Raw genomic sequence first — 25,755 nt, forward strand, 5'->3', positions numbered from 1 at the left:
GCCTTAGTTGCTAATGCTCCTAAATAACAAAAAAGCAAACAAACAAACAAAAACAATAAGCTGGATGACTTTACCCGGGGTTGAATAATTGGGAAGATCGAGGAAGGTCGAAGTGCGAGGAGTGTGGTGGCAGAGTTCGGTATTGCCCATAGCATTGTCTTGTGCGTGGTCAGCCATCAAAATGACAGCTACAGCTGTTCGAAGGACCAATGGTGGTCGTCCATGAAAAACAATGCCAAATGATGACTGCTATGTACTCCTACAGGCCAAGAGGGACTGACACCAGACAGCGGGATCCACTGCAAACCAGCTGTACAGGACACACGCAGGATATCGCGGTTCACTATGGCCAGGCGACCCCCAAAGGTGGACTGTTTTCCCGACGGCCAGTACGCTGTGTCCCTTTAACACCTGCCCATCGGAGACACCATTTACAGTGGTGCAGTGCAATGGGGTAAGGTACTCTTCACTGATGAGAGTAGATTCAGTCTCGGCAGCAATTCTGGACGTCATCTAATCTGGCGAGGGGTTGGCACACAGTATCACCCCGCAAACATCACTGAAAGGGTTCGATATGGCGGTCGAGATGTTCTCGTCTTGGGAGGCGTTATCTTGGATGGACACACACAAATCCAGATACTGGAAGGCAGTACTGTAACCGGTGCATGCTACTGTTCCAGGGTGCCATTGGCTCCAAGTTCATATCTATTAGCATTAGAATTAGTAGAGGCATACAATGCAAGAAAGCAAGCTTATGCAGCATTAGCCAAAAAAAAAAAAAAAAAAAAAACCGCTACCATTTCACCCCTCCATTCGTTCTAAATACCTTCCAGCTCAACCTTAAATTTATTTAGGCTATCAACTTCTACAACAAAAGATGGAAGTCTGTTGTACCAATCAACTACCCACTGATCAACTTCTGCACATCTATCCTACCATTGTCTTTCCTCAATTTGAATTTATGCCCTCTCATGTGATTATTCTGAAGAAGAGGACGAATCCCATCAGCATGGAGCATGCTCAAACCATTCAAGGCTTTATACACCTCAATCAGATCACCTCGCAGGTGCATATTCTCCAGACACTGTAATCTGCAAAATTTAAGCCTTTCTTCGTAAGAGCAACCCTTTGTTCCATTCACTAATCTTGTTGCCCTTCTCTGTACTTGTTCCAACAGCTGTACATTCTTCTTAATATGAGGCCTCCAGACCTGTATACAGTACTCAAGGTGTGGCCTGACCATTGCCTTATACAATACAAGGGGACAATCACCTCCTTAACCCTGCTAGAAAAATTCCTGTATATCATTGACAAGACACCATGAGCTACTCTTGCAGACCGTCTGCACTGCTCAGAAAACTTCATATCTGCCTGCACAATAACTCCCAGGTCCTTTTCATTCTCTACCACTGTCAGTGTAGTACCACAGAGTTGATACGTTACTCAGGAGTTACTGCTTCCCATATGTAGTACTTTACATTTTTTAATGTTCAACTTCATTTGACACCTCTCAGCCCATATGCTCAACTTTTCTAGATCCTGTTGCAGCAGCACACTGTCATTAGTGTCCTTAACAACCCTGCCAACATTTGCATCGTCTGCAAACTTGGACATTAAGCCTGATATATAATCATTAATATCATTTTTAAATACAGAAAACAACAATGGACCCAACACTGAACCCCGGGGGACTCCACTAATAACATTAGTCCACGAAGAGCAATGTCCATTGATGACCACTCTGTCTTCTCCCACTCAACCATCCCTTTATTCATATCAGCAATTTGCCTCCAATGCCACACTGCTCCAATTTGTGCAGCAGTATTCCATGTGCAACAGTATCAAAAGCCTTTATAAGATCCAAATATATGATATCAAAATTATTCCCTGCATTTAGTTCCTTTGTGACCACATATAGCATTCAATAAAATTGGTCAGACAAGATTTCCCCTTAACAAAACCATGCTGTGTCCAAGCTGTAACTGAAGTCTTGTCTAGACGATCCTGCAGTGTTTCTTTAACCAGTGCCTCCATTAGTTTTCCAGGAATAGAAATTAAACTAACAGGTCTATAATTACTTGTCGCCATTTGATCCTCCTTTGTGAATTGGGGTCACATTTGCAAATCTCTATGGTACCTCCCCTGAGTCCAAGAAAGCTCTCATAATTATGGCTAAGGGTTTGCTTACTTCGTTTGCTGCCTCCTTTAATATAACTGGATAGATCCCATCCACCCCAGGTGCCTTTTTTATGTTTATCTTCAACAATTTCTCCTCCACTTTCTTCTCAGTTATTAAAAAATCATATAGCTCACTGCCAGAGTTTAACTCACCTCTGGCATTTCCCTCTCTGAATAACTCCTCGTGTGAATGTAGATGCAAAATACTCATTGTTTGTTAGATTATTGGCGTTATGGATGATAACGGCACATCCCATTGCACTGCAGCTGTTGATATGCTTTTGGAAAGTGAGGACATTGTTTGTATGGATTGGCCTGCCTGTTCCACCGATCTAAATTCCACCGAACACATATGAGACACTCTGGGGGACTCCTAGCAGCACGTCCACACCCACCAGAAAATATTAGTATTAGTAATGGTCGCATGGTGCAAGAAAGCCTATGGCTTATGCTGCACCAGCCAAAAAAAAAAAAATCCGAACAAAACAATGATAAAAAAAAAATAATAAATAATAATAATAATAATTAATAAAAAAAAGGAAATTAAACCTATCATCCTATGTGCTTCCCTTACCCGAAAGTACTATCCAGATGACCTTTGAATTTCCCCAAACTGTCGGCCTCTACCACCCATGAAGGCAACTTATTCCAGTAATTTATAACTCGCTGGCTAAAATAAAACTTCCTGCAGTCCAATCTAAACATTCCCCCCCCCCCCCCCCCGTAACTTGAATTTATGTCCCCTAGTTCTAGCATCATTTATAATCTTGAAAATTTTATCCTCATTCATTTTACTGATGCCTCTCAGAGCCTTAAACACCTCAATCAAATCTCCTCTAAGGTGTCTAGTTTCCAAACTCTGCAACCCACATATTCGAAGTCTTTCTTCATAAGGATGCCCTTTTGCCGATCTCACCAGGCGAGTTACCCATCTTTGCACCCTTTCAAGAAGCTCGATGTCTTTCTTTAGGTGCGGTCTCCATACTTGAACACAGTATTCCAAGTGTGGTCTAACATAAGCCTTATACATAATGGGATTATCACGTCCCTATCTCTACTTGCAAAATTTCGATAGATCATCGATAGGACACCATGGGCCTTCCTTGCAACCTGTTTACAATGCTCAGAGAATTTCATGTCTGACTGTATTGTAACACCCAAGTCCCTTTCCTCCAGTACTGGGTTTAGTTGAACTCCACCAAGTGAATAAGTTATTTTGGGATTACTGTTTCCCAGGTGTAATACCTTGTTGGATTAAAGCATAGCTGCCACTTTTCCGACCATTCCTGAAGTTTTTATCTAGGTCTCTCCGAAGAAGCTCAGCTTGACAGTGATCATTAACTACTCTACCAATTTTAACATCATCTGCAAATTTAGACATCACGCCCTCTATCCCTTCATCAATGTTGTTTATGAAAATTAAAAACAACAGTGGTCCTAATACTGATCCTTGGGGTACCCCACTTCTTACAACAACCCAATCTGAGGAATAGCCATTTATCACAACCCTCTGCCTCCTGCCCTGAAGCCATCCTTCTATCCATCTAAGGATTTTCCCAGTGATTCCAACCTGTTCCAGCTTATAAAGCAACCGCTCATGTGGGACTGAGTCAAAAGCTTTGCTGAAATCTAAATAAACTATGTTGAAATTATTCCCTAAATCCAGCTCGTGAGTGACCCTTTCGAAATAACGAACCAGATCTGTTAAACATGATTTTCCCTTTACAAAACCATGCTGAGTATCCTTGAGAATTTCAATTCGATCCAAATGATCCTGAATTCCACTCTTGATCATTGCCTCCATGATTTTCCCTACTACTGAAGTCAGACTGACAGGTCGATAATTTCCAACTTCACTTTTAGAGCCACCCTTATGTATGGGAGATACATTTGCACTTTTCCAATCCAAGGGATCTCCCCAGAGTCTAGTGATGCTCGCATAATTATCCTCAATGGTTCAATACACTCGCTTGCCGCCTCCCTTAAGATTATAGGCTATATTCCATCAACTTCAGGAGCCTTACTGGCCCGTAGGCTTGAAAGTTATTTTTCATTAAATAACCTTGCGAAATTTCAATATCATTAATTACATATTTTTTAACTTCGCTCCCACAATTTCCCATTGCCACAAAAGGTTTTTCATTTGTAAATATCGATGCAAAATAACTGTTGAGTTCATCTGCAACGGCAGCTGGTGTATTTAATACTATCCCCTTTCCCTTACGTAAAGGTCCAATCTGGTTTGTCCTGCTCTTCTTGGCATTTATATATGTGAAGAATTCTTTATCCCCTCCTCTTTGCTCTGTTTGCTAGTGATTTCTCATAAACTGCCTTTGCCTGTTGAACCTTTTCTGTGGCTCTATTACATATCACCTTGTAGCTGTTATAGGCTTCAGTACTTTTTATTGCTCTGTAACCTTTCCATGCCACCTTTTTCTGCTCAAGTAATGTGGCAACTTCACTGTTCAGCCAACTTGGAACCCTCCTCGTGGAGTATTTTTTTAATAGTAAATACGCATTCAAGGCATCTGTGATTAATGTTTTAAAAGTGTACCACAGTTCAAATGTATTCATTTTCTGCACGATATCTACACAGTTAATAGAGGCCATGTAGTACCTTAAGGCACCGTAATTTCCTTTTCTGAAATTAAAACCCATTCCTTTGCCTTTTACTTCTGCTACCTCTCTCATCATCCACCGTAGAACGCCTTGATCACTTCCTGCTACTGGTTCCTCTACTGTCAACCCTGTTATGTCATCTGATTCATGGGTGATGATGAGGTCTAGGATATTCTTTTCTCTAGTACTTTCCTTGACATGTTGATACAAATAACAGTCATCTAGTTGATTTAAAAATTTTGTTCCCCATGTCGAGTTTCCTTCCCATTTACTCCAATCAGTTAGAGGCAAATTGAAATCACCCATAATAAGACATTGACACTTACTTGCCCATTCCATTTGCATGTAGAGGCTTTTGTCATAATCTTCACAATCATCTGGTCTGTAGATTACTCCTACTCACATTATACCTTTGTTTCCAACTATCTCACACCATACAGACTCTATACTAGCATGTGAAATGTCTGAATCTGGGAAAGCTATTGTCGCACTCAGGCTACTTCTGATAAGAAGCATTACCCCACCACCCCTTCTATCTACCCTATCCTTCCTAAATACATTATACAAGCCATACTTAAAAACTCATCATCCCCAATTTCCGGGTGGCACCACGTCTCCGTGAGCCCTATTATGTCCGCGTTACTTGTTTTAACCAGCAGTTCGAATTTGCTCATTTTATTGACGACATTTCTAACGTTACTGTATAAACAATTAAGATATACAGTTCTTGTATATTTAACAACCCTAACACAACCCTTGAAGTTTTTTTAGGCTCTCTTCCCTGATATTAGCTACCCGCTCACATGAAACGTTTCTGCCCCCAGAACATCTAGATAATACGTCCAGTTGGGGTAGCAGATAAGAACTTTTAAGGTATGTGCAAGAGTTACTTTGACCAATATTATCAGATAAACGCGTGTCAGTATTACCCACATCTCCCCTAGCTAGCAGTTTCCCTGAACCTTTAAGGTATCCTCAATAATAGAACAATGTTGACTAGCTAAAGATGACGCTGACAGAGAAATGGACGATGTTACCGCAAGAACTTATCAACAACGTTGTTCTATGTATGGACAGTTGGTGCAAAGCTCGCATTGACATTAGGGGGTAGCCATATTTCCTACTGAGGACCACCTCTTCCCTTTGTTCCATCTTTGGCAGTGATAAATCTGTATCATGGCAGCCAATGCTATGTTGCCATTTTTGAATAAAGTCCCTCTATACCGTTTTGTTTCAGTTGTTGTGTCAGTGTTGTTTCCTTCATCATTTCTGTATGCATTTGGTATGCTTTTTCCATATCCAGGCCACTCCTATGAGAAGCTACAGGCGATAGCATGACTGGTACTTAAGTTTTGCATACCAGTGTAATTATCTCTTATTATACATAATTTTGTTGCCTTCTATCACTCTTATCTCCCTCACTTTTTTTTCTCTCTTTATGTTCTTTTTCTCTCTCTTTCTAATGTTAGTAAGTAAATCATATTCTGTTTTGTTTTCCTTATGTTTACACGTTTTCTGAGCATCAGGGTGATAATAAATGCATTAGAACTTGGAACTGTAAATTATTGTTAGCAATGAATTTCTGGTTCCAAAGGTTGTCACTGTAATCGATTTCTACTATACATGAAAGAAATAATTAAAGCAAGGTGACATTGGTTATGCCGTGTGTGTGTGTGTGTGTGTGTGTGTGTGTGTGTGTGTGTGTGTGTGTGTGTGTGTGTTAATCACCATACTAAGTCACTATACTTTTTTGTATTTAATATAATACTTGTTTATAAATGTTAAAGTAGTGATAATGCGTATGTAATGGTATATCATAATAGAATATATTCATAGTTCTAGTAAATCATCAAATATAGTATGGTCTTCAATTTCCATAACTTGCATCTATTTCTGCTTAGTTATGAATGCATAAATTAAAAGCTGGTTACAGATGGAAATTAAACAGAAAATAGACTAAGTGTTGTCATCACCCATCAAGAAGTGCTCCCCCCACATTCTTAATGCTTATGGAAATTAAACAGCATTTTGCTGTAATTATCAACATGATTGTAAATTATTTCATATGGGATGTCCAGGACGAAACTAGTCACAATTTAGTTTCGCACAAGGTATCCAGATTGTGTCAATTTTAGTTTGTTTCCTCTTATTTTTCACAAATATATGGAAGACTTTTTTTTAATGTTTTTGATAAAGTTATTGGTTGAGCTTCATGGATCAGTGAAACTCAATGAGTAGGTCAGTGAATAATTGTGCTACCTTGGTGAATTTAAAATAACCCAATTTCGTTGGAACTTATTTTTTAGGATAGAAGGATTTCTTGTACAAATGCACTCACACATCCTTACCTTGATGAAGGACGATTACGATACCATTCTTGCATGTGCCGTTGTTGTCATACTACTCCTGCTGGTAGACATTTTGTTGCAGATTTTGAGCCTGTTGCCCCTCAAGCTTTTGATGATGCATTTGAAAAAGACTTATCATCTGTTCACCAAGTTAAAGGTAAATTTTTAAAACAATTATTTTATTTTATTTATTTATTTTTTTTGTGGTGTTCTTTATTTGTTATTGCTCTTTATTAATTACCGAACATTGTGGCATCGTTTGGTGAAAAAAAAGCGCTGTACTTAGTAAATTATTTCCAATTTAATATTGTTTAATTATATAAATTTTATATACTTAACTTTAGTTTTCGTCTTTATTGTTTGAAATATATACGGTTATGTGCAATAGACTTTCAGAATAACAGCACCTTTGGAGATTGAAGGTGCTGTTATTTCGATTTTTCTGTTATCTGGAAAGCTTTTATTTTTAATATATTTGATGCAGAAATAGAGGCTAAATTAGACAGAGAGATTAAGAATGCAGTTTTATTAACTGCACATAAAAAACTAAACATCCTGTAATATGTAAACATATAAAAACATAAACATATTTTAGTATATATAAAAAAAATTTCTATTATAGCTTTGACCCCCTTTGAATATGTCTGCTTGAGATGCAGAGGGGTGCTATTTCTTCTAATACTTCATCTGTAGTGGAGGTTATATTTTCTTTGTTTTCTTTAGGAATACTAACTGCTTTTTTTCAAAAATTTTCTTATATCACTCTGTTTCGTTGATGCTTGGTTTTTTTTTTGTCATGGTGTTTTGCAGCATGTGTGCATGTTCCATAGTAAAGCTTGGATTTTGTTAAAAAATATATATACATTTTCCATGCTTGATTCTGCAACAGTCCAAGTTATCTTTTTAGTTGTGTCAATGTCCTCTTCTACATCTGAACAAAGTGCATAATCTAGTTTCTCACGAGAAATGACACTATCAATGATTTCTTGATCTTGGAATGATTGTGTGATAATTCAACCTCATTATCAACAGCGAACATGCATCAATATCTCCAACTTCAAGGCTATGTAAAGGATTTTCTGTTGGGCTGGATTGAACAGTTTTCATTATTTATTAAATACTGCTTTGCCTTGACCTTACATTAAAAAATCATCAATATCATCTTTACGGTCAGACGGTAAGTTGGCAGACTTGACACTTGTCCATAATTTTCTCCATGCTCTCACAAGAGTGATGGGTTTCACAGTATTTCAAGCAATTGCGATAGAATATATTGCACCTTTAATTGTGAAGCTTTGTTGAGAGTTGAGAATGGAGATAGTCTTGATAATCATTTGTTTCATAAAATCATTTCTTTAATGGCATTTAAAATTTCGGATAACTCCTTGATTCTAATCAATAACATGGGCTGAATGACAGAAGTGACATTGGATGATAAATAACAGGAAAAATAACATTTGGAGAGCATTGTCCTGAAGTTATTCTATGAACCAGATTGAGGTAATCTCTTTTATTATTTTAAATGTCGTTACAACGTAGAACCTATTGAGCCTTGCAGCTCTCTTTTATATTAACAACAGGAAAAAATATTTCTACAATCGGAAACTAATTTGGAGTCGTGAGGATGGGCCTTACAGTTATCAAGAAGTAAGACCCATTTAACATTTGGACTCTTCCCTATATCACGTAAATTCTTTCGAACTGCTGGAATGAATTCATGAGTGGACCAATCTTGAAAAATTTCCTTATCCATCCAAACATTTTTTTTTTTTTTGGGCCTTATAAGTCACCGGCAAATGCATACTTCCCTTCAAGGCTCCTGGATGAAGGTATTTACCAATCACTAAAGGCTTAATTCTGCATTGGCCCAATGCATTTGCACACATAAGAACTGTCACTCTTTCTTCATTTTGCTTAAAACCACCTGGACTTTTTTCTTTGCAACCTGCCAATGTTTTTTTGTGGCAAACATTTCCAGTAGAGATCAGTTTCATCAGTATTGTACGCAGTGGACCACTGTTTTATGATTGGCTCACTGTACGATCAGATAATTTTACGATGGACTCTCCATAATAAAATACCGTTCACTATATGATATTTGGTAAGTGCCTGTCATTGTGATCACATTTGTGAATCAAATTTTAAGTGAAAATACAGTCAGTCCTCGTATAACACATGTTTGCACTACACGAATTCGATCATACACGATTTATAAATAGGGTTAATGGTATCTTATATAACACGAACCAAATTCGCTTATGCACGATTCACCTTTGTGTTTACAAGAAATGGCAGTCGAACGCAGAATCATCCCAACCGAACGCAACACGATAGGAATGAAGAGAAGATTCGGAAAATGTATTTCACCATAACGTAAAAACCAACATAATTCCAGCAATCGGTATAATCGCAAATGCAATTAGATTGAGTTTATTACCAGTTTATAACAGATTCCATTAGCAGGAATGCAACTGGAAATTGTTTTTATTGTTTTATGGTAGTAACCCCCAGAAGTGTGCTTTAGTAAAATGTGAGGTGTTAATAGTGTATTTCTGCCTTTACGGTGTTGTTTATTCAGTTGCTACACGTGCCCAGCTTTGTTTATGTGTATCAAATGTGCCTCCTTGTTTTGTAATTGTGCTTTATTCCCTAAAAATGAGTAAAATACTTAAAAGGTGTGAAAAGAAAGCATCCTGGTGAAGACACTGCAGATTCAGAGAGAAAAAGAAAAGCAATATTGATAAACAGAGGCGGACTGGGTCAAAAATTCTTACCCGGGGAAACTTATAGCGGCCTCATACTATGGTTTACAGCCAAATTCACACCGGCCATAGGCCCACCAGGGTTTCCCCCTGTAAGGCTTATGGCCAGTCCGCTTTGTCGATAGAGAAAAAATATGAAATTGTGAAACGCTTTGAGCGAAATGAAAGACCATGTGATATTACACGTGCTACAGGCCTAAATGAGGCAATGCTGAGAATTACAAAGAATGCAGAGAAATAAAAACAACTTTCATAGCAGAACAACTCAAAGTGTAATTAAAATCCATTAGATTAACACAAAGAATTGGAAGAGATGGAATGGCTGTCATCTGTTTGGATAGAAAATCAAACAAAAAAGTTTGCTTATGATAGAAGAAAAAGCATTAGCAATATTTTATTACGTAATAGTCTCTTCCAATCGTAATAAAATACTTACATATTTTATTACGATTATTTATTGTGTTTGGTAATGTTTTGGTTACAAATGTGTGTTCAATCCTGGGTGGTCGGCACCTAACCCTATTTTTCCCATAGGGCCTGTTGTTTATATTGCACGATTTTGCATTGCACGAGGGTTTCTAGCAACACAACTATCGTGCTATACGAGGACTGACTGTAGAAGGAATTTTATCCACAGGCTATAAAAGTAAAGATCACAGAATTTCACTTTAAAACATTGCCAATTAACAAAATGAAATGATACTTAAAAATCTGAAGAATATTTTCCACAGGTCAGCAAAATAAATTTACCCTTACATACGTAGCCTAATTAATATAATATTGCAATATGTACATACTAAATAACTGATATTTCTGTTCACTGACTTTTAGGGGGGGGGGCTGTAAAAAAGATAAGCAATCAATAACAAAGAACATGGCATGCACATATTGCAACTTATGATATGTGCAAGTGAGATATGGAGTAAAAAGTTTATGAAGCTTAAAGAGAAGATTCTGAAAATTTATTTGTTTTTTATAAGATTTCAGTCAATTGGTAACACATTTCACCATAATAATGTAAAAACCCACAGAATTCCAGCTATTGCTATTGTCGCAAATGCAATTAGATCGAGTTTACTACCCGTTTATAATAGATATCACTATCAGAAAGCGGGTTCGAATCCCGCCTCGGGCTTGGATCAAAGTACTGCAAAAAACTTTGGGAGGTGCACTATGGCCACAGAAGCCGATGTGCCAACAACTACCAAAAAAAAAAAAAAAAAAAACTAACAGAAAGCCCAATAAACTGTAAACTGCAAATTGTTTTATTGCTTTAGAAAAATATCACAAAGGTGTTCAAAAAATATTCTTATAACTGAACATATGATGATTTGAATTGGTTTTTTGAAATTGTGAAATTTTGAAATAAATGGCTTATTCCACTAACCAGTGATCATGTTAACTGGGTCCTACTTATTTCACTTTACAATGGGATGGGCTTAAGATTGTTTCTGACAGGACCACATGGTCTTTCGGCTTACCCAATAGCAGCGTTTATAAAAGTGTTGGCCGCTTATTTTGTTTTTGTATCCTTTAGTTGAAGTGATTTTTTTGTGCTGTGCTTTAATCAATATATTAGTTTTAATCAATATGAACAATATTCCTTCTAAACATCACCTATTAGAGAGATAAATAGCTTAGTTATATAGCAAAAATTACAATTTCCAAGGTCTTGTAACAATTACCAAAAAAACCAGTGTGTTATTGGGTTCACATTACGATATTTTCACAATACGATGGTGTCTCTGGAGCAGACTAATATTGTAAATCGGGGGTCCATTGTATTTGGTTAACTGTAAGATCATTGTCATTAACAAGCTTTTCAAATGTCACACTGACTTCTTTAGCCACTCTGTGTCAGTAGACTGTTTTTCTCTCGTGATGTCTAATTTTCTAATTCAATGTCTTATCTTAAATTTAGTTAAATATTTATCAGTAGAAGCATTGTATCAATTCCCACTTTTTCTTTGGCGGTAATCATTGACCCTGATATATCCATACCTTCCGATCATTTTAATAAGAACCACTCATGCAGAACTTTTCTAATTTTGGCTTGTGTAAACTTTTTCTATCAGCTATCTTCTAGTTAGGTTCTGAACATGCAGTAAATTCTAAAAGTTTGTGCTTTGAATGTTTAATACCATACAATGTTGACAATCCAATGTTATATTCTGCCCTTAATATACTCCTACTTGTGCCCAGTTTCCTTTATTATATCAAGTTTGTCACTACACTTTAATGTTGTTCTTTTCTTCTCTGTATGAAGTTTATTAACTTTAGGAGCCATAGTGAGGGGTTTTTAATTTAAAATAAATGTAAAACAGCAGTATAATCCATGATATCAGTGCAGAATTCACTTTCAAAATAGCAAACATAAACAAATGCAGTAATCATGTGACTTGCAGTTTTCTTTTTTCAGCACTGCAAGACATCTCAATGTGCCATTAGCTCAAATGTTCCTTTATTTGAGATGCTGTTATTTCGAGAGTTTACTGTATTAGTGCAATGGTGCTCTAACTACAGTCTACTGACCTGGCCCACTAATCGATTGGCCAAGGCCTGTCCAAGGTTACTCATATCTAAATGAGTTGCACCTGCAATTTGTCCACTTGTTTTGGACCTCGTTTCACATGCAGTAGAGAATCTCATTAGTGAGACTTTTATCAATCAACCATTTGTGTCCCATAGTGCTTAATGGCTTATATAATCCACCCATCAGAATTAAGTGTTTTATGCTTCACTCCCACATGATGATATTCCTTTGACATTTGTATCTTTAAGGAACAAATCATATTAAATTACTTGCAGACTGTGGTATGCTAAAAACTACCAAACTAATTAACTAACATAAATAGGACAGCCTAAATTAAAATATGGTAATAATACAATGAAAATGGTAAAATCTGGGAACTTTTAGGTGTGAAACCGTTTATAAGTTGAGACCTAAAAAAAAATAAGATAATTTACAAATTTATAAAAACTCATCTATAAAAAATATCCCTTTTCTATGTTATTATCCAAAAATGTTTTCGAATATATGTCCTTAAAAAAATAAATAAGAGGACATGTAGAAAGGGAGATGAATCATTAGTATGAAATGCCTTTTAAAATGCGTCACACAGAAAGTGATACAAGAGAAAATATTATTACATTTTTTGGCTAAGGTGCCTGCACAAAAAGCATGCAAAAGTTTGACTTTTACAGGTAAAAGTACTTTGCTGTAGCGGCATTTGTATTGTTGCTCGCTCGGTAAACAAACGGTGGGTGTTATCGGTGTGCAGTAGAAGTTGAATTCCACGGCAGCTTGAAACCCTCCCGAAGTGTGTGTGTGTGGGGGGGGGGGGGTAACCTGACCTTTTTTCCTTTAGAATCACTAATTGAATTAACTAACTGAATCGCGAACAGAGTTATTGGAAGTTCTGGCGTCATAAAAAATGTTCGTAATGTAATTTCACCGGTAAACTTTTTCGAAGTTTGCCGTGCTTCTCATGTGGGCTTCCTTTGCCTTCCCCCCCCCCCCCCCCCCCTTAATAAACACTTTATCCACTAGTCCACCAGTGATTCTAAAGAAAAAAGGTTAGGTTACCCCCTCCACTTCGGGAGAGTTTCAATCTCCCATGGGATTCAATTTCTACTCCTGACCAATAACACCCATCGTCTGTTTACTGAGCGAGCAACAATACAAATGCTGCTACGGCAAAAGTACCTTTACTGGCTTCTCGTAACTTTTGCATGCTTCTCGTGCAGGCTTTCTTTACTTTCGCCCACTTTTTGTCTTAAGGGATATACACTGTGTGCTACTTTATTAGGTACACCCCTGCTGTGCACACAAATGGTTTATCCCTTAACGTTGCAAGTCACATAACCACGGTTGTGGATATAAATGCAGCAGAACAACCTTTCTAGTATCGGTTAAGCATACAAACTGTATCAAGAACATACAAAAGGAGTGATCTAAAGGAAAAGGAGTGATCTAATGGACTTCGAACGTGGCATGGTAGTAGGTGCAAGAAGTGCTGGACAAAGCATCTCTGAAACGGCAGTTCTCCTGAACTTTTCATGCACCACAGTTTCAAGGGCTTATCGAGAATGGTGCAACGAACAGAAAACATCCTCTCAATAGCACTCCTGTTGAAGAAAATTGCTTGTTGATGAGGATTGCTAGAATTGTGCAAGCAAACAGATGGGCCACAATGTCGCACATCATGTCAGAATACAACCTTGGTGTGCAGAACAAAATATAGCAACGGACCACTAGTCGCACTTTGTTGCAAATGGGCTACAACAGCTGACGGCCACATTGCGTACTTTTGTTATCAATGAAGAACAAGAGATCACACCTCCTGTGGGCACAGCAACACCAGCACTGGACTATCGAGGATTGGAAAACTGTTGCTTGGTCTGACGAGTCGAAGTTCCTGGTGCATCATGTTGATGGAAGGCTCAGAATTAGGTGAAAACAACATTAATCCATGGACCTGTCATATCTGACGACTACTGTGCAAAGGTGGTGGGGGCAGTGTTATGGTGTGGGAAATGTTTTCTTGGCACATGTTGGGTCCATTGATACCCATAGATTCACATTTGAATGCCACATCGTACTTAAACATCGTTGCTGACTAAGTGCATCTGTTCATGTTGACAATTTATTCTCAGTCAGATGGTTACTTCCAGCAGGATAATGCACTGGCGCACAAAACCCGAATCACTATGGAATGGTTCCAGCAACATGACAATGACTTTTCTTTGCTGCAGTGGGCCACTCAGTCCCCTAATCTCAATCCTATTGAACATCTGTGGGGTGAGCTGGAAAGGACTGTTCATTGCAGGCCTATACCTCCGTCGAATCTCAAGGAATTGCGTGACATGTCTGCATGGTACTCCATTCCTGCACAACATTTTCAGCATCTTGTTCAATCCATGCCTAGACGAATTCAGGCTGTTTTGAAGGCTAAAGGAGGGTCAACACGCTACTAGGTAGGTGTACCTAATAAAGTGGCAGCACGGTGTACATTGTTTTGCCAACATATATGGGTGCTCCTGGGATTTATGAAAAATAAACCATGCCCACTTTCCCTACGTTAGGAATACATATCAAAGAAACTGCATTCATGCTAGAAGAAAACATCAACAATTACAGTAGATGGGGGTCAATTTAGTGATTTTCAATAAAAAGTCACCATAGGATGCCATATTGGCAATAAATTTGTTTGCACCATTGCAACAAAACTGCATCATCATAGACCAGTGGCAGTTGACATAATTACCAAATTTTTCATTTGGTAATTTTCCAAATTTTTGGCTGTAGAAGCAATTTTCCAAATCGCTTCTACAGCCAGGAAGTATTTATTTAGACTACAGAAAATGACAGAGACCTGAGGGTACTGAGAAGAGCAGTACATGTATCCCATCAGCTCTCATTAAATGCTGTGAAACCAGGAATTCAGAGAGGCCACAGGAACTGACTTTGATATAACGACTGTATCAGATGCACAGCATCATATTTTCGGAAAAGCTACAGCACACACAAACAAAATTCACAGTATGCAATGCACACAATCAACTTGCTTGATGCACAACTGATCATAATTGTTCCTTGGAATGTTGGAAATGTCAATTGTTTATTTGCATCTTTTTTCATAGAATGTAATTTTCCCCTGAGATATTCTAAACATGCAGGCTCATTGTTCAGAAATATGTTTCTAATAGTTAAATAGCAAAAAAAAAAAAAAAATGGTTGCAAAAGAACAACAGGTTATTGTTGTGAAATTGTATAGTTAGGTAAAGAGGAGGTAGGGAAAAATGGACCATTTTCAATTGCTGCAGATTGGCAGTAATCAGAATGATGCTAAACTATATCCCATTGCAGTGACCTATTGTAATACAAATAAATAAAATAAAAATTTAAATTGAAGGCAGCTTGCTTGCATTGCTGTCATTGAACATTTTCTTTCACCAATGTCCCCTGATTCCATCACTGCTGGGTTCCTATACTGTCCAGTAAGGCCCTGCATACCAAATCCCTTGGTGTTTTCTATCAGAAATAGACACTTGCAAATGTCCTGTCATGGCACCCTTCCATGCACTCAATGTGATGTTTAGTCAATCATGAAATGTTTCGCTCAAAAACAGTATGCGTTGACTTCCAGGGAGAATACCCTGTGTACTCACGAACATGCTAGAAGTGGAAAGAAGAAATGGATAACACAGACTCAGGGCAGAGTTGAATATATCCTATCAGGAGGCAAGGAAAACAGTTAAGCTAATAAATAGCAACAAATCCTTGTATAGCAGGGGTGGGCAACTTTTTTCGTCAGCGGGCCGAATGAAGTTTTCGTATCATGACGCGGGCCGGAATAGATTGAAAAATTTAACAAAAAAAATCAGAACCTAAAAAATGTTATTACTTGAATTACCAAATTATTGATGTATTTTAAAAAAAGTAAGTACAATATTTAAATAGGAGTCGATTATAGATAGGTACAGATAAGAACTACAATTTGGAATAAAGATTTTTATTGTTATGATAACAAAGTAAATTGCAGAAAACAAAAACTTTAATGTGAGGGATTACATTTGGAATGTTCCTGATTTATGATTTCATCAAAATTGGGATTCAATTCACTAGTGGCTATTCGTAGAACTGCTCCTAAATTTTCATCCGTTATTCTTGATCTAATTTTGCTCTTTGTATTTTTCATTAAAGAAAATGTAATTTCACATAGATATGACAATGCAAAGAATGCCAAATATTTCTGTGCATTATCCAGAACATTTTTAAACATTTCTGGATTTAACGAGGCATAAAAGTCCGTTATTGTTTTTTCAGCAAATTGATTCTTTAGTATTAAATTTGATTGTAAATTTATCAGTTCCAACTGGATACAAGGTGGTGCATCATTGACATTAAAATTAAATGGTAGGCTTACTAAAGATAGGTCTTTAGAAATTTTCTGAAAATCATCAAATCTAGTAAATTCATTAAATAAGTCAGTTATTGTAGCCTCATATTTCTTAAAATCAGCACATTTCAAGCCTCTTCTTTTTTTGTAAGATTGGAAAGTGAGTTAACTGTTTATTTTGGAATGGTTGCGAAAATAACTTGTTTTCTCGTAAACTATGTGACATTTGTATACACATCAAAAATAAATAGTCCTTTCCCTTGTAATAATAAATTTAATTCATTTTGATGCAAAAACATATCAACGGAGAAGAAAAAGTCGTTCAGCATTGTTCATCTTTTAATTCACAAAATTCATTCAGCTTGTCCTTAGCATTTAAGAAGTTTACAATTTCATCCAACAAATCATGAAATCGTTTTAACACTTTTGCAAGACTAAGCCATCTTATGTCCGTATGTTAAGGAATATCAGTAAAATCACATTCAATTTCTTTCAAAAATGTTATGAATTGCCGGTGGTTTAAAGCTCTTCCACGAATAAAATTAACTGTTTTCGTTACAACCAATATAACATGCTTCAGTTTTAGAACTCTTTTGCTTAAAAGAGTTTCTTGATGAATTATACAATGTAAGAAAATTATTTCTTTTCCTGGAATACGCTTTATTTCATTGCTTATTCTTTTTAATAATCCAATGATTTTTCCTGTCAAACTAGGACACCCATTGGTTGTGATGTTGACCATTTTGTCCCACTTTATATTATGTTTTTGCAAAGCTTCTTGAAGAGCTATAAAAAAATCTTAGCCAGTCGTTGTCTTTCATAGGATATGCAGAAAGTAATTCCTTCGTAATTTCAAATCTATGATTTATACCTCGAATAAAGATTAAAAGTTGACTCGTATCAGTAATGTCACATTACTCACCTAAAGCCAGTGCATGGTAAGTACATTTAACTTTATGAAACTTAATTTGTCAGATTACTCCCACGGATTTATCAAGGGCCGTTCCACCTGCACAGATATGATTTTGTTTGTTTCGAATATATCCCAGGCGCTTGACGAAGGAAAACAAGTCAACTCCATCTTCCTTGATTTAAGCAAAGCCTTCGAGTCCATCGAGTTGATTAGTCCATCGGGGACTAATCAACAAACTGCATCACTATGGTCTCAGAGGACAGGCACTAAACTGGATTGAAAACTACTTGGAAGGTAGAGAAATGTCTGTGACATGTAAAGGTAAAACCTCATATCCTTTCAAGCCTGAAATTGGTGTCCCCAGGGTTCATCCTTAGGCTCGCTATTATTTCTTATCTACATCAATGACCTGCCAAGCACCCTTGGAGACTACCGAATCAAAATCAACATATTTGCAGACGACATAAAAATCTATAAAGCAATTCACAGTACCAATGACTGCATCATCCTAAACGAAGCTCTTTAACGAGTTATTCAGTGGCTGAAGGGGAACAAAATGGCAGTCATTGAAAACAAGTGTGAGCTGATGAGCTTTGCTAATGCACACAAGAAAAACAAACTTAAAAACAAACTTAAAAAGTCAGTACGGCCAAAAATTTAGGTATCTTTATTAAAGAATCATTTTCCTTTGATGTCCATGTCTTTAACATTGTGAAGGCAGCTAGCAAAAAACTAGGTTTCTTGAAAAGAATTAACAGAGACTTCAATCAGTTGGCACTTTTCATCTTTCTTTACAAAATCTATGTTAGGCCAGCCCTGGAATTTGCCTCACAGGTCTGGTCCCCACATGTTGCTTACCAAAAATTAGAAATTGAAAATATTCAATAAAGAGCAATCCAGTACGTCTGCTTTAAAAGTTGGCCTTGAATACAATGAGAAATCCTACCAAGAGTGGTGTGTATTCTTTGGACTCGAAACGCTGGAAAAAAAGAAGAGATAAAGCCGATTTACTCCTTCTTAACCAGCTGTTAAATGGTACCCTGAATTGCCCTCAACTCGTCTCACAAATAAATTTCAACGCTCCGACAAGAGCGTTAAGAAGCCATCCTATGCGAGAACAAATTATGGATACTACAACTTCTACAACAGGACTGCAAGATCAATGAACAAAGCAAATATGGAGATATTTGACACCCCCGGACACTTCAAGAGGCAACTGAAATTGCTAACCTCATCCGTTACCTGATTTAAAATGGACTCTTCTTGCAAGTTCTAAGACTGATTGTGTAATGCGTGTGAAGAAATACCAGTGCTCTGCCTTACTCCTACCTGTTCACTTAAATAGGATGGATGAGTCCTACTTTTATTTATTTAGTTTTATTTTATCCGTACATTTCAATTCACTAGTCTTCTTATGTACATTTACTTTTCTCTTTACTTTGGGAAATGTATACTACAAGCTTCTGCTTTGAAGCTGTGTAATAATGCTTTATAGCTGCACCCTCAGGCATGTTTGTTTGCTGTTTTGTAGCTGTTAACAATAATAATAATAATACAATCTTCCAATTTTAATTTTAATTGATCACATAAATTACTTGAAATATTATCAATTCATCTCACAAGAGTTCTTCGTGACAGAGAAGTTTTTTTCAAACATCAGTTCTTTATCAGGGCATAATAATTCAGCAATATCTATCAAACATTCCTTCACAAATTCCCCATCAGAAAATGTCAGAACATTGTTTTGCAACCTTATGTGCAAAAATGTAACTAGCTTTTGTCAGAGCTCTATCTGTATTTGACAAAATTTTCAAAGTATTTTGTTGCTTACGCAAACCACATTTAAAATTTTCCTGCTTCAATTTTCATTTGTTCCGGTGAAAATAGCTTATATTTTACTAACTGTTTTGTTGAAAAATGCCTTTTTAGATTATATTCTTTAAAAACAGAAATAGTTTCGTTACAAACCAAACAAACAGCTTTATCGTCTATATTTGCAATTAAATATTTGAATGTCCAATTATCATTGAAAATGTGGCATTCAGCATCAATTTTTCTTTTTTTTAATTGGCTCATTTTACGGGCTATAAATTATATTAAATTAAAAATTGTAATAATTAGAAAAGGCATAAACTGACTTATAAAATATCTTGCACCAATATTATTTTTTTCAATAGGAAGTCAAACCCAAAGTAACTTCGTTCGATCGCTGCTACAATAATAATTAGGAAATAATACTCTTTGATGCTGCGTAGAATCACCTGGTTAACTGCGCACTGCTTACTGCTGTACGCTGCACTGGCCGTGATTCATGATTGAACCGAATTAAGCCGAACGTTTACGGTTTATGGCGAGTGTAGTCAGGTATGGATTTTCTATATTTATGCATTTACGGAGGGGGGGGGGCTGGATTCAACATCGTCGCGGGCCGGATGTGGCCTGCAGGTCAGCTGTTGCCCACCCCTGTTGTATAGCATTCCACTGGGATAAAAATTGAATCTATTCCCCCTTAGGTTCTTAATCTGAGCAAGAGGAAGAATCCCATGTGCATTCAGCTTGCTCAACCCATTCAAGGCCTTATACACCTCAATCAGATCACCTCGCAGGTGTCTACTCTCCAGGTGCTGCAATTTGCAGAACTTAAGCACTCCTTTATTCCCCTCACCAATTTTGTTGCCCTTCTTTGTACTCGTTTTTAGCAACTCCATGAAATGGAGTGAAATGAAATGAGGCATCCTTCATGAAATGAGGCCTCCAAATCTGTACACAGTACTTAAATTGAATGTTAGGTCTAAGGGCAAAACCTATTTGAAATCAATAAACTGCCACAAGAGGGTTATTCTGAGTCACTCTGTAATTAGGTTCCTTCTAAAACTGGTATGACTAATACATAAATAGATGTGGTTAACAATCTTCAAATAAAAATGATTTAGATTAACAAATATTTAATTAACTTAAGACTTCTGAAAAGTCAGTTTGCAACTTGATATCTATGAATTCTGTTTAATTGCAGAAGACTTTCAATGCTGTAAGTAAACATTCTACAGTCTTATGAACTCGTGGCAGAAAGTGTGACTTGACCATTGCCTTGTACAACGGGATAATCACCTCCCTGTCCCTGCTAGCAAAATTCCTATGTATCATTGACAAGATTCCATGACCTGCCCTGGCAGCTCATCTGCACTACTCTGCTCTGCAAACTTCATATTTGACTGCACAATTACCCCTAGGTCTTTTTCACTTTCCACTTCCTTGAGTACCACACAGTTGGTACGTTTCTCTTGGGTTATTGTTACTCATATGCAGTACTTTGCATTTGTCAATGTTAAACTTCAGTTGCCATTTCTCAGCCCACTTGCCCAAGTTATCTAGATCCAGTTGGAGTTGCATACTGTCTTTACTGTCGTTAACAACCCTGCCAACCTTTGTATCATCGGCAAACTTGGATAATAATCCTGATATACCTTCATCAATATCATTGATGGATACACAAAACAAGAAGCCGACCAGGCTAGCCAGGTGGGTAAAGTGCCTGCCTGGCAACCCAAAGGTCGCAGGTTCAAATCCTGCCTCGGGCTTGGGTCATGGTAAATGCAAAAACTTTGGGAGGTGCATTATGGCCACAGAAGCCGATGCACCAACAACTAACAAAAAAAAAAAAAAAAAAAACCCACCAACAACAATAACAACCACTAATAACATTTGTCCCCGAAGAGCAGTGTCCATTGATTGCCACTTTCTGTCTTTTCCCACCCAACCATCCCTTTATTCATTGTAGCAACTTACCCTTAATGCTATACATCTCCAATTAGTACTGCAGTCTTTCATGTATAACAGTATCAAAAGCTTTCCTGAAATCCAAGTATACAATATCAAAATTATTTTTGACATTCATTTCCTATAGTATTCAACCAAATTGGTCAGACAAGACCTCACTTTAACAAACCCATGCTGTGCCTTAACTATTACTGGAATCTTCTCTAGATGATCCTGCAATGCTTCTTTAACCAGTGATTCCGTTATTTTCTCTGCAACTAAGACCAAAGTTGTAAATGTCTAAATTCCAAATCTCCAAGCCATAATACACTTTTACCACATCGAAGAAAATGGTTGAGTATTGAGAAACCAGACTAGGATTAATTGGTTGAGCGTTGAGAAAATGAAATTAGCATTAGTAGAAGCATACGATGCAAGAACGCAAGCTTATGCAGCATCACCCCTCTTTCATTTCACCTCTCCATTTGTTTTAAATGCCTGTCCAGCTCAGCCTTAAATTTCTTTAGGCTCTCAACTTCCACAACATAAGATAGAAGTCTGTTCCACCAATCAACCACCCGCTGGCTAAAGGCATATTTCCGCACATCTATTCTACAACTGTATTTCCCCAATTTGAATCTATTCCCCTTTTTACACAAAGGGTGGCCCCCCCACTGGCTAAGGGTTTGCTTACTTTCTTTGCTGCCTCCTTTAATATAACTGGATAGATCCCGTCCACCCCGGGTGCTTTACTTATGTTTAACTTCAATAATTTCTCCTCCACTTTGCTGCTCTCAGTTATTACAAAATCCACTTAGTTCCCTGTTAGAGTTTGACCTCCTCACGTGTGAATGTAGATACAAAATACTCATTCAGTTTATCAGCTACTTGAGCATGATCATCAATAGTCAACCCATCTTTGTTAAGTGATCCAATCTGATTCATCCCCTTCCTTCTAGAGTTAACATAAGTAAAGAACTCTTTGCTATTTTTCTTTGCATCTTTTGCCAAAGATTTCTTGTAATCTGACTAACACCTTTTGTGGCTTGATTACAGACAAGCTTAAATCTGCCATAGGCTTCTGTGTCACCTGATAATTTATATGCATCCCATACATTTTTCTTCTCTGTCACAAGCCCCATTAATCCATCTCGCATCCATTTAGGCCTGAACCTTAAACAGTATTTCTTAGTTGGAATGAAAAGCCTAGTAGCTTCCAAGATTAAGTCCCTGAAGGCTTCCCATTTAGAATTCAACGTTGGTAACATCAGTTGATCCCACTGTGCAGAATTTTAAAACTGTCTGGGGACCCCTGCAGTCCCCTTTACGAAAGCAAAAGCCCTTCCTGTTAGCCTTGATGGTAATTACATCTTTAAGTAATTCCCATATCAGTACATTGTGATCACTGTCACCCATTGGTTCCTTTATTTTTTTTTTTTATTTTTTTTTTTTATGAGAACCCCAAACACGAGAGGTATTAAACCTATAGTACTTAGTACCGTGCTTGGGTTGGAGGTTGAGCACACGAAAGAAGATATTTGTTGATATTGGACTTGAACTTCTGTAGATTGTAATTTTAAGGAAATACGTATGAAGGAAGGTTGTTCCAGAAAACGGCAGTTGAATGAATAAATGAGGAAGATGAAAAGTTGGTTCTGTGGGTTTGAAGTTGGACAGTAAATGGATGTTGGCTGGTGGCGGCACGTGTTCGGACTGTTTTGAAAGAGAGAGCGGGAATTATAGAAGCCAATTCAGAAGAACAGTGCCCATGGAAGTATCTGTAGAAGAGGCATGCAGCAGAAACAGTGCGTCTATGAGACAGCGAGTGGAGAGACTCTGTTAGAGATGAATCATTAATTAACCGAACTGCCCTCTTCTGAATGGAATCAAGAAGCCTGAGAGAGGTTTTGGGGGCACCACCCCAGATGTGGGAACAATATTCCATGGCAGGGCGGATTTGCGATTTATACAGAGTGAGCAGCTGTTTGGGAGAAAAGTAACGCCGAGAGCGAAAGAGAAAACCAAGTTTTTTAGATGCAGAGGAAGCAATATTTGTAATGTGCTTGTGCCAAGAGAGATTAGAAGTAAGGGTAATCCCCAAAAGAGATATATCATTTTGCCTAGAAATTGGAGTGTCACTAAAGATAAGCATAGGAGCAGAAGAATCCTTTTTGCGAGATATAAGACAAGATTGAGTTTTAGAAGGGTTGAAATCAACTAAGTTGTCTTTGCCCCACTGGAGAATTACCTGAAGATCGGCATTTAAGGAATTGGCAGCAGATTTTCGAGAACTTAAAGCTGATTGAGTTGGACAAGGTTTCTCAAAATGGAAAGTTGAATGCAATGTGCTATCATCGGCAAAACTATGGATAGGATTTCCAGTCAATGGAAGAAGGTCATTGATATACAAGAGGAAAAGAGTGGGGGAAAGAACTGAACCTTGGGGGACACCGGCATTAGTGGAGAAGTTAGAAGACAGAGAGCCATCTACCATCACCCTCAGTGAGCGATCAGAGAGAAAACTGGATAACCAATTACTAAAAACAGTTGGCAAACCATAAGATGGAAGCTTGTTTAGAAGACCTTTATGCCAAACACGATCAAAAGCCTTTGAGATGTCAAGAGCAACTACTTGTGTTTCACCGAACCTTTCCATTGAATTAGTCCATAAATGGGTAACATAAGCCAGAATATCACCAGTGGATCGACACTGACGGAATCCATTTGCATGAATTAATGCATGAATAATTGCTGATAATCAGATGAAGAGTATTACTCCCTCTGGTTGCTTCTCAAATATGCTGCTATAGAAAACAGTCGTCCGATAAATCCAAAAAAGTTTTACTAGTGTGCGAATGACCAATCCACAAGTTCCGGTCAATATCTGAAAGGTTAAAATCTCCATTATAAGACATTCTGACATACTGGCCCACTCTATTTCTCTGCGCAATTGCTCATTATACTCATCAGATTCATTAGGCTTATAACATACACCTATTCTCATTTTTCCTTTTCCAGTGCTTATGTCACACTCAACATTGCATTGTCCACCAACATCATTTGGATGCACTTCCTTAGATTTTATGTGTCTCTTAACTAACAGCATAACTCCTTCTCCCTCCCTACCCCGACTGTCCTTTCTGTACACATTGTACTCCCCAAATTCCAATTCTGCACTGCTTATTGTTGTTGCTATTGTTATTTTGGTTTTTAAGGTCATTAGCAATTAAGGCCATATTGCTCCGGTGGTCATTCCCTGACCTTACCGCATCCTCTGTATTTGGTGGTCACGGGCTCGAACCCCGGTCTAATCAAGAAACATGTGCTATGCACTGCTGCTCCTTCCCACCTGGCTACGGAGGTGCCAGTGCAAGAATTAGTTTTGTGTCTGCCTGCGACCACTGTTAACCTTTTAGTCTGTGCATCCCCCCCAAAGCTAGCGGTTTTCCGACCCACCTATCACTGCCTCTATCAATAGCATCAGCAAATATTATTGCACCCTTTCTGTTTAAGTGTACCCCATACCTTTAGAAGCAATCTCTCCTGGCAACAAGCACAGACCAGGCTGAAAAAAATTCTACCCCTTGAGCCTTGCACAATCCCTCCAGGGACGAATCGATCGAAAAGGCTCTCATCATATAATCCCTCCTATCGTGTCTGGGCAGAATTGCAGACATTTTCACATTTCAATCCTAACTTGCTACTTTTTCTCATGTTGACCTGTACTTTTTGAGTAAATCTGCATATCTCTTACTCTTAATGTCATTAATTCCAACGTGTACAACAATATCACCTTTTGTGCCCTTAAAAGATGATATCTGCTTTTGCCCCTGAGTGGTTGATTGTTGACTTGTTCCTTCAGAAGCCACGCCGCATCATGGAATGGAGGTTGTTAGCTTCTGAATAACACATAAGGCTAGCATTGGCCATTCTTTCCAGGATCTTGCACAAGCAGCTGGTCAGAGCAATAGAACAGTAATTGTTCTGTATTTTTTAATCCTTTCCTGATTTTAGGAAGGAAATCAAAGGATGATTGCCTTAAGCCAGAAGTCTTGAATCTTCTCTTTGAGATATACAGCATACTCTTAATTTACCGGGATCACATTAACCGGGACGCTTTGACTCCAAATAAAAAAAAAAAATAAAAAAAAACCCCAGAAATCATAAAATTCTAGTAATAACTAGAATATGTATAAACAGATGTTTTGCAAGTCGTAAATAAGCGACAAGAAGCGGCGTTATTGGGAGATTATTATATTACAACCAACCCTTCACAC

At 37.6% G+C, this 25,755-nt stretch overlaps 1 protein-coding gene across 2 annotated transcripts in view; it reads left to right on the top strand.

The window, feature by feature from the left end:
• The window catches only part of nmo (serine/threonine-protein kinase nemo), a 249,634-nt gene that overhangs the window by 177,119 nt on the left and 46,760 nt on the right, over positions 1 to 25,755 (top strand). For both annotated transcript variants that reach the window (XM_090387956.1, XM_090387947.1), the window contains exon 8: positions 7,104 to 7,302. In XM_090387956.1, coding sequence (XP_090244082.1) covers positions 7,104 to 7,302 — 199 coding nt within the window. The remainder of the gene's footprint in view (positions 1 to 7,103; positions 7,303 to 25,755) is intronic.

This window comes from Mastigoproctus giganteus, chromosome 2 (assembly GCF_048544385.1).
Source record: "Mastigoproctus giganteus isolate SK-2022 chromosome 2, ASM4854438v1, whole genome shotgun sequence".
Taxonomy (NCBI): Eukaryota; Metazoa; Arthropoda; class Arachnida; order Uropygi; family Thelyphonidae; genus Mastigoproctus; species Mastigoproctus giganteus.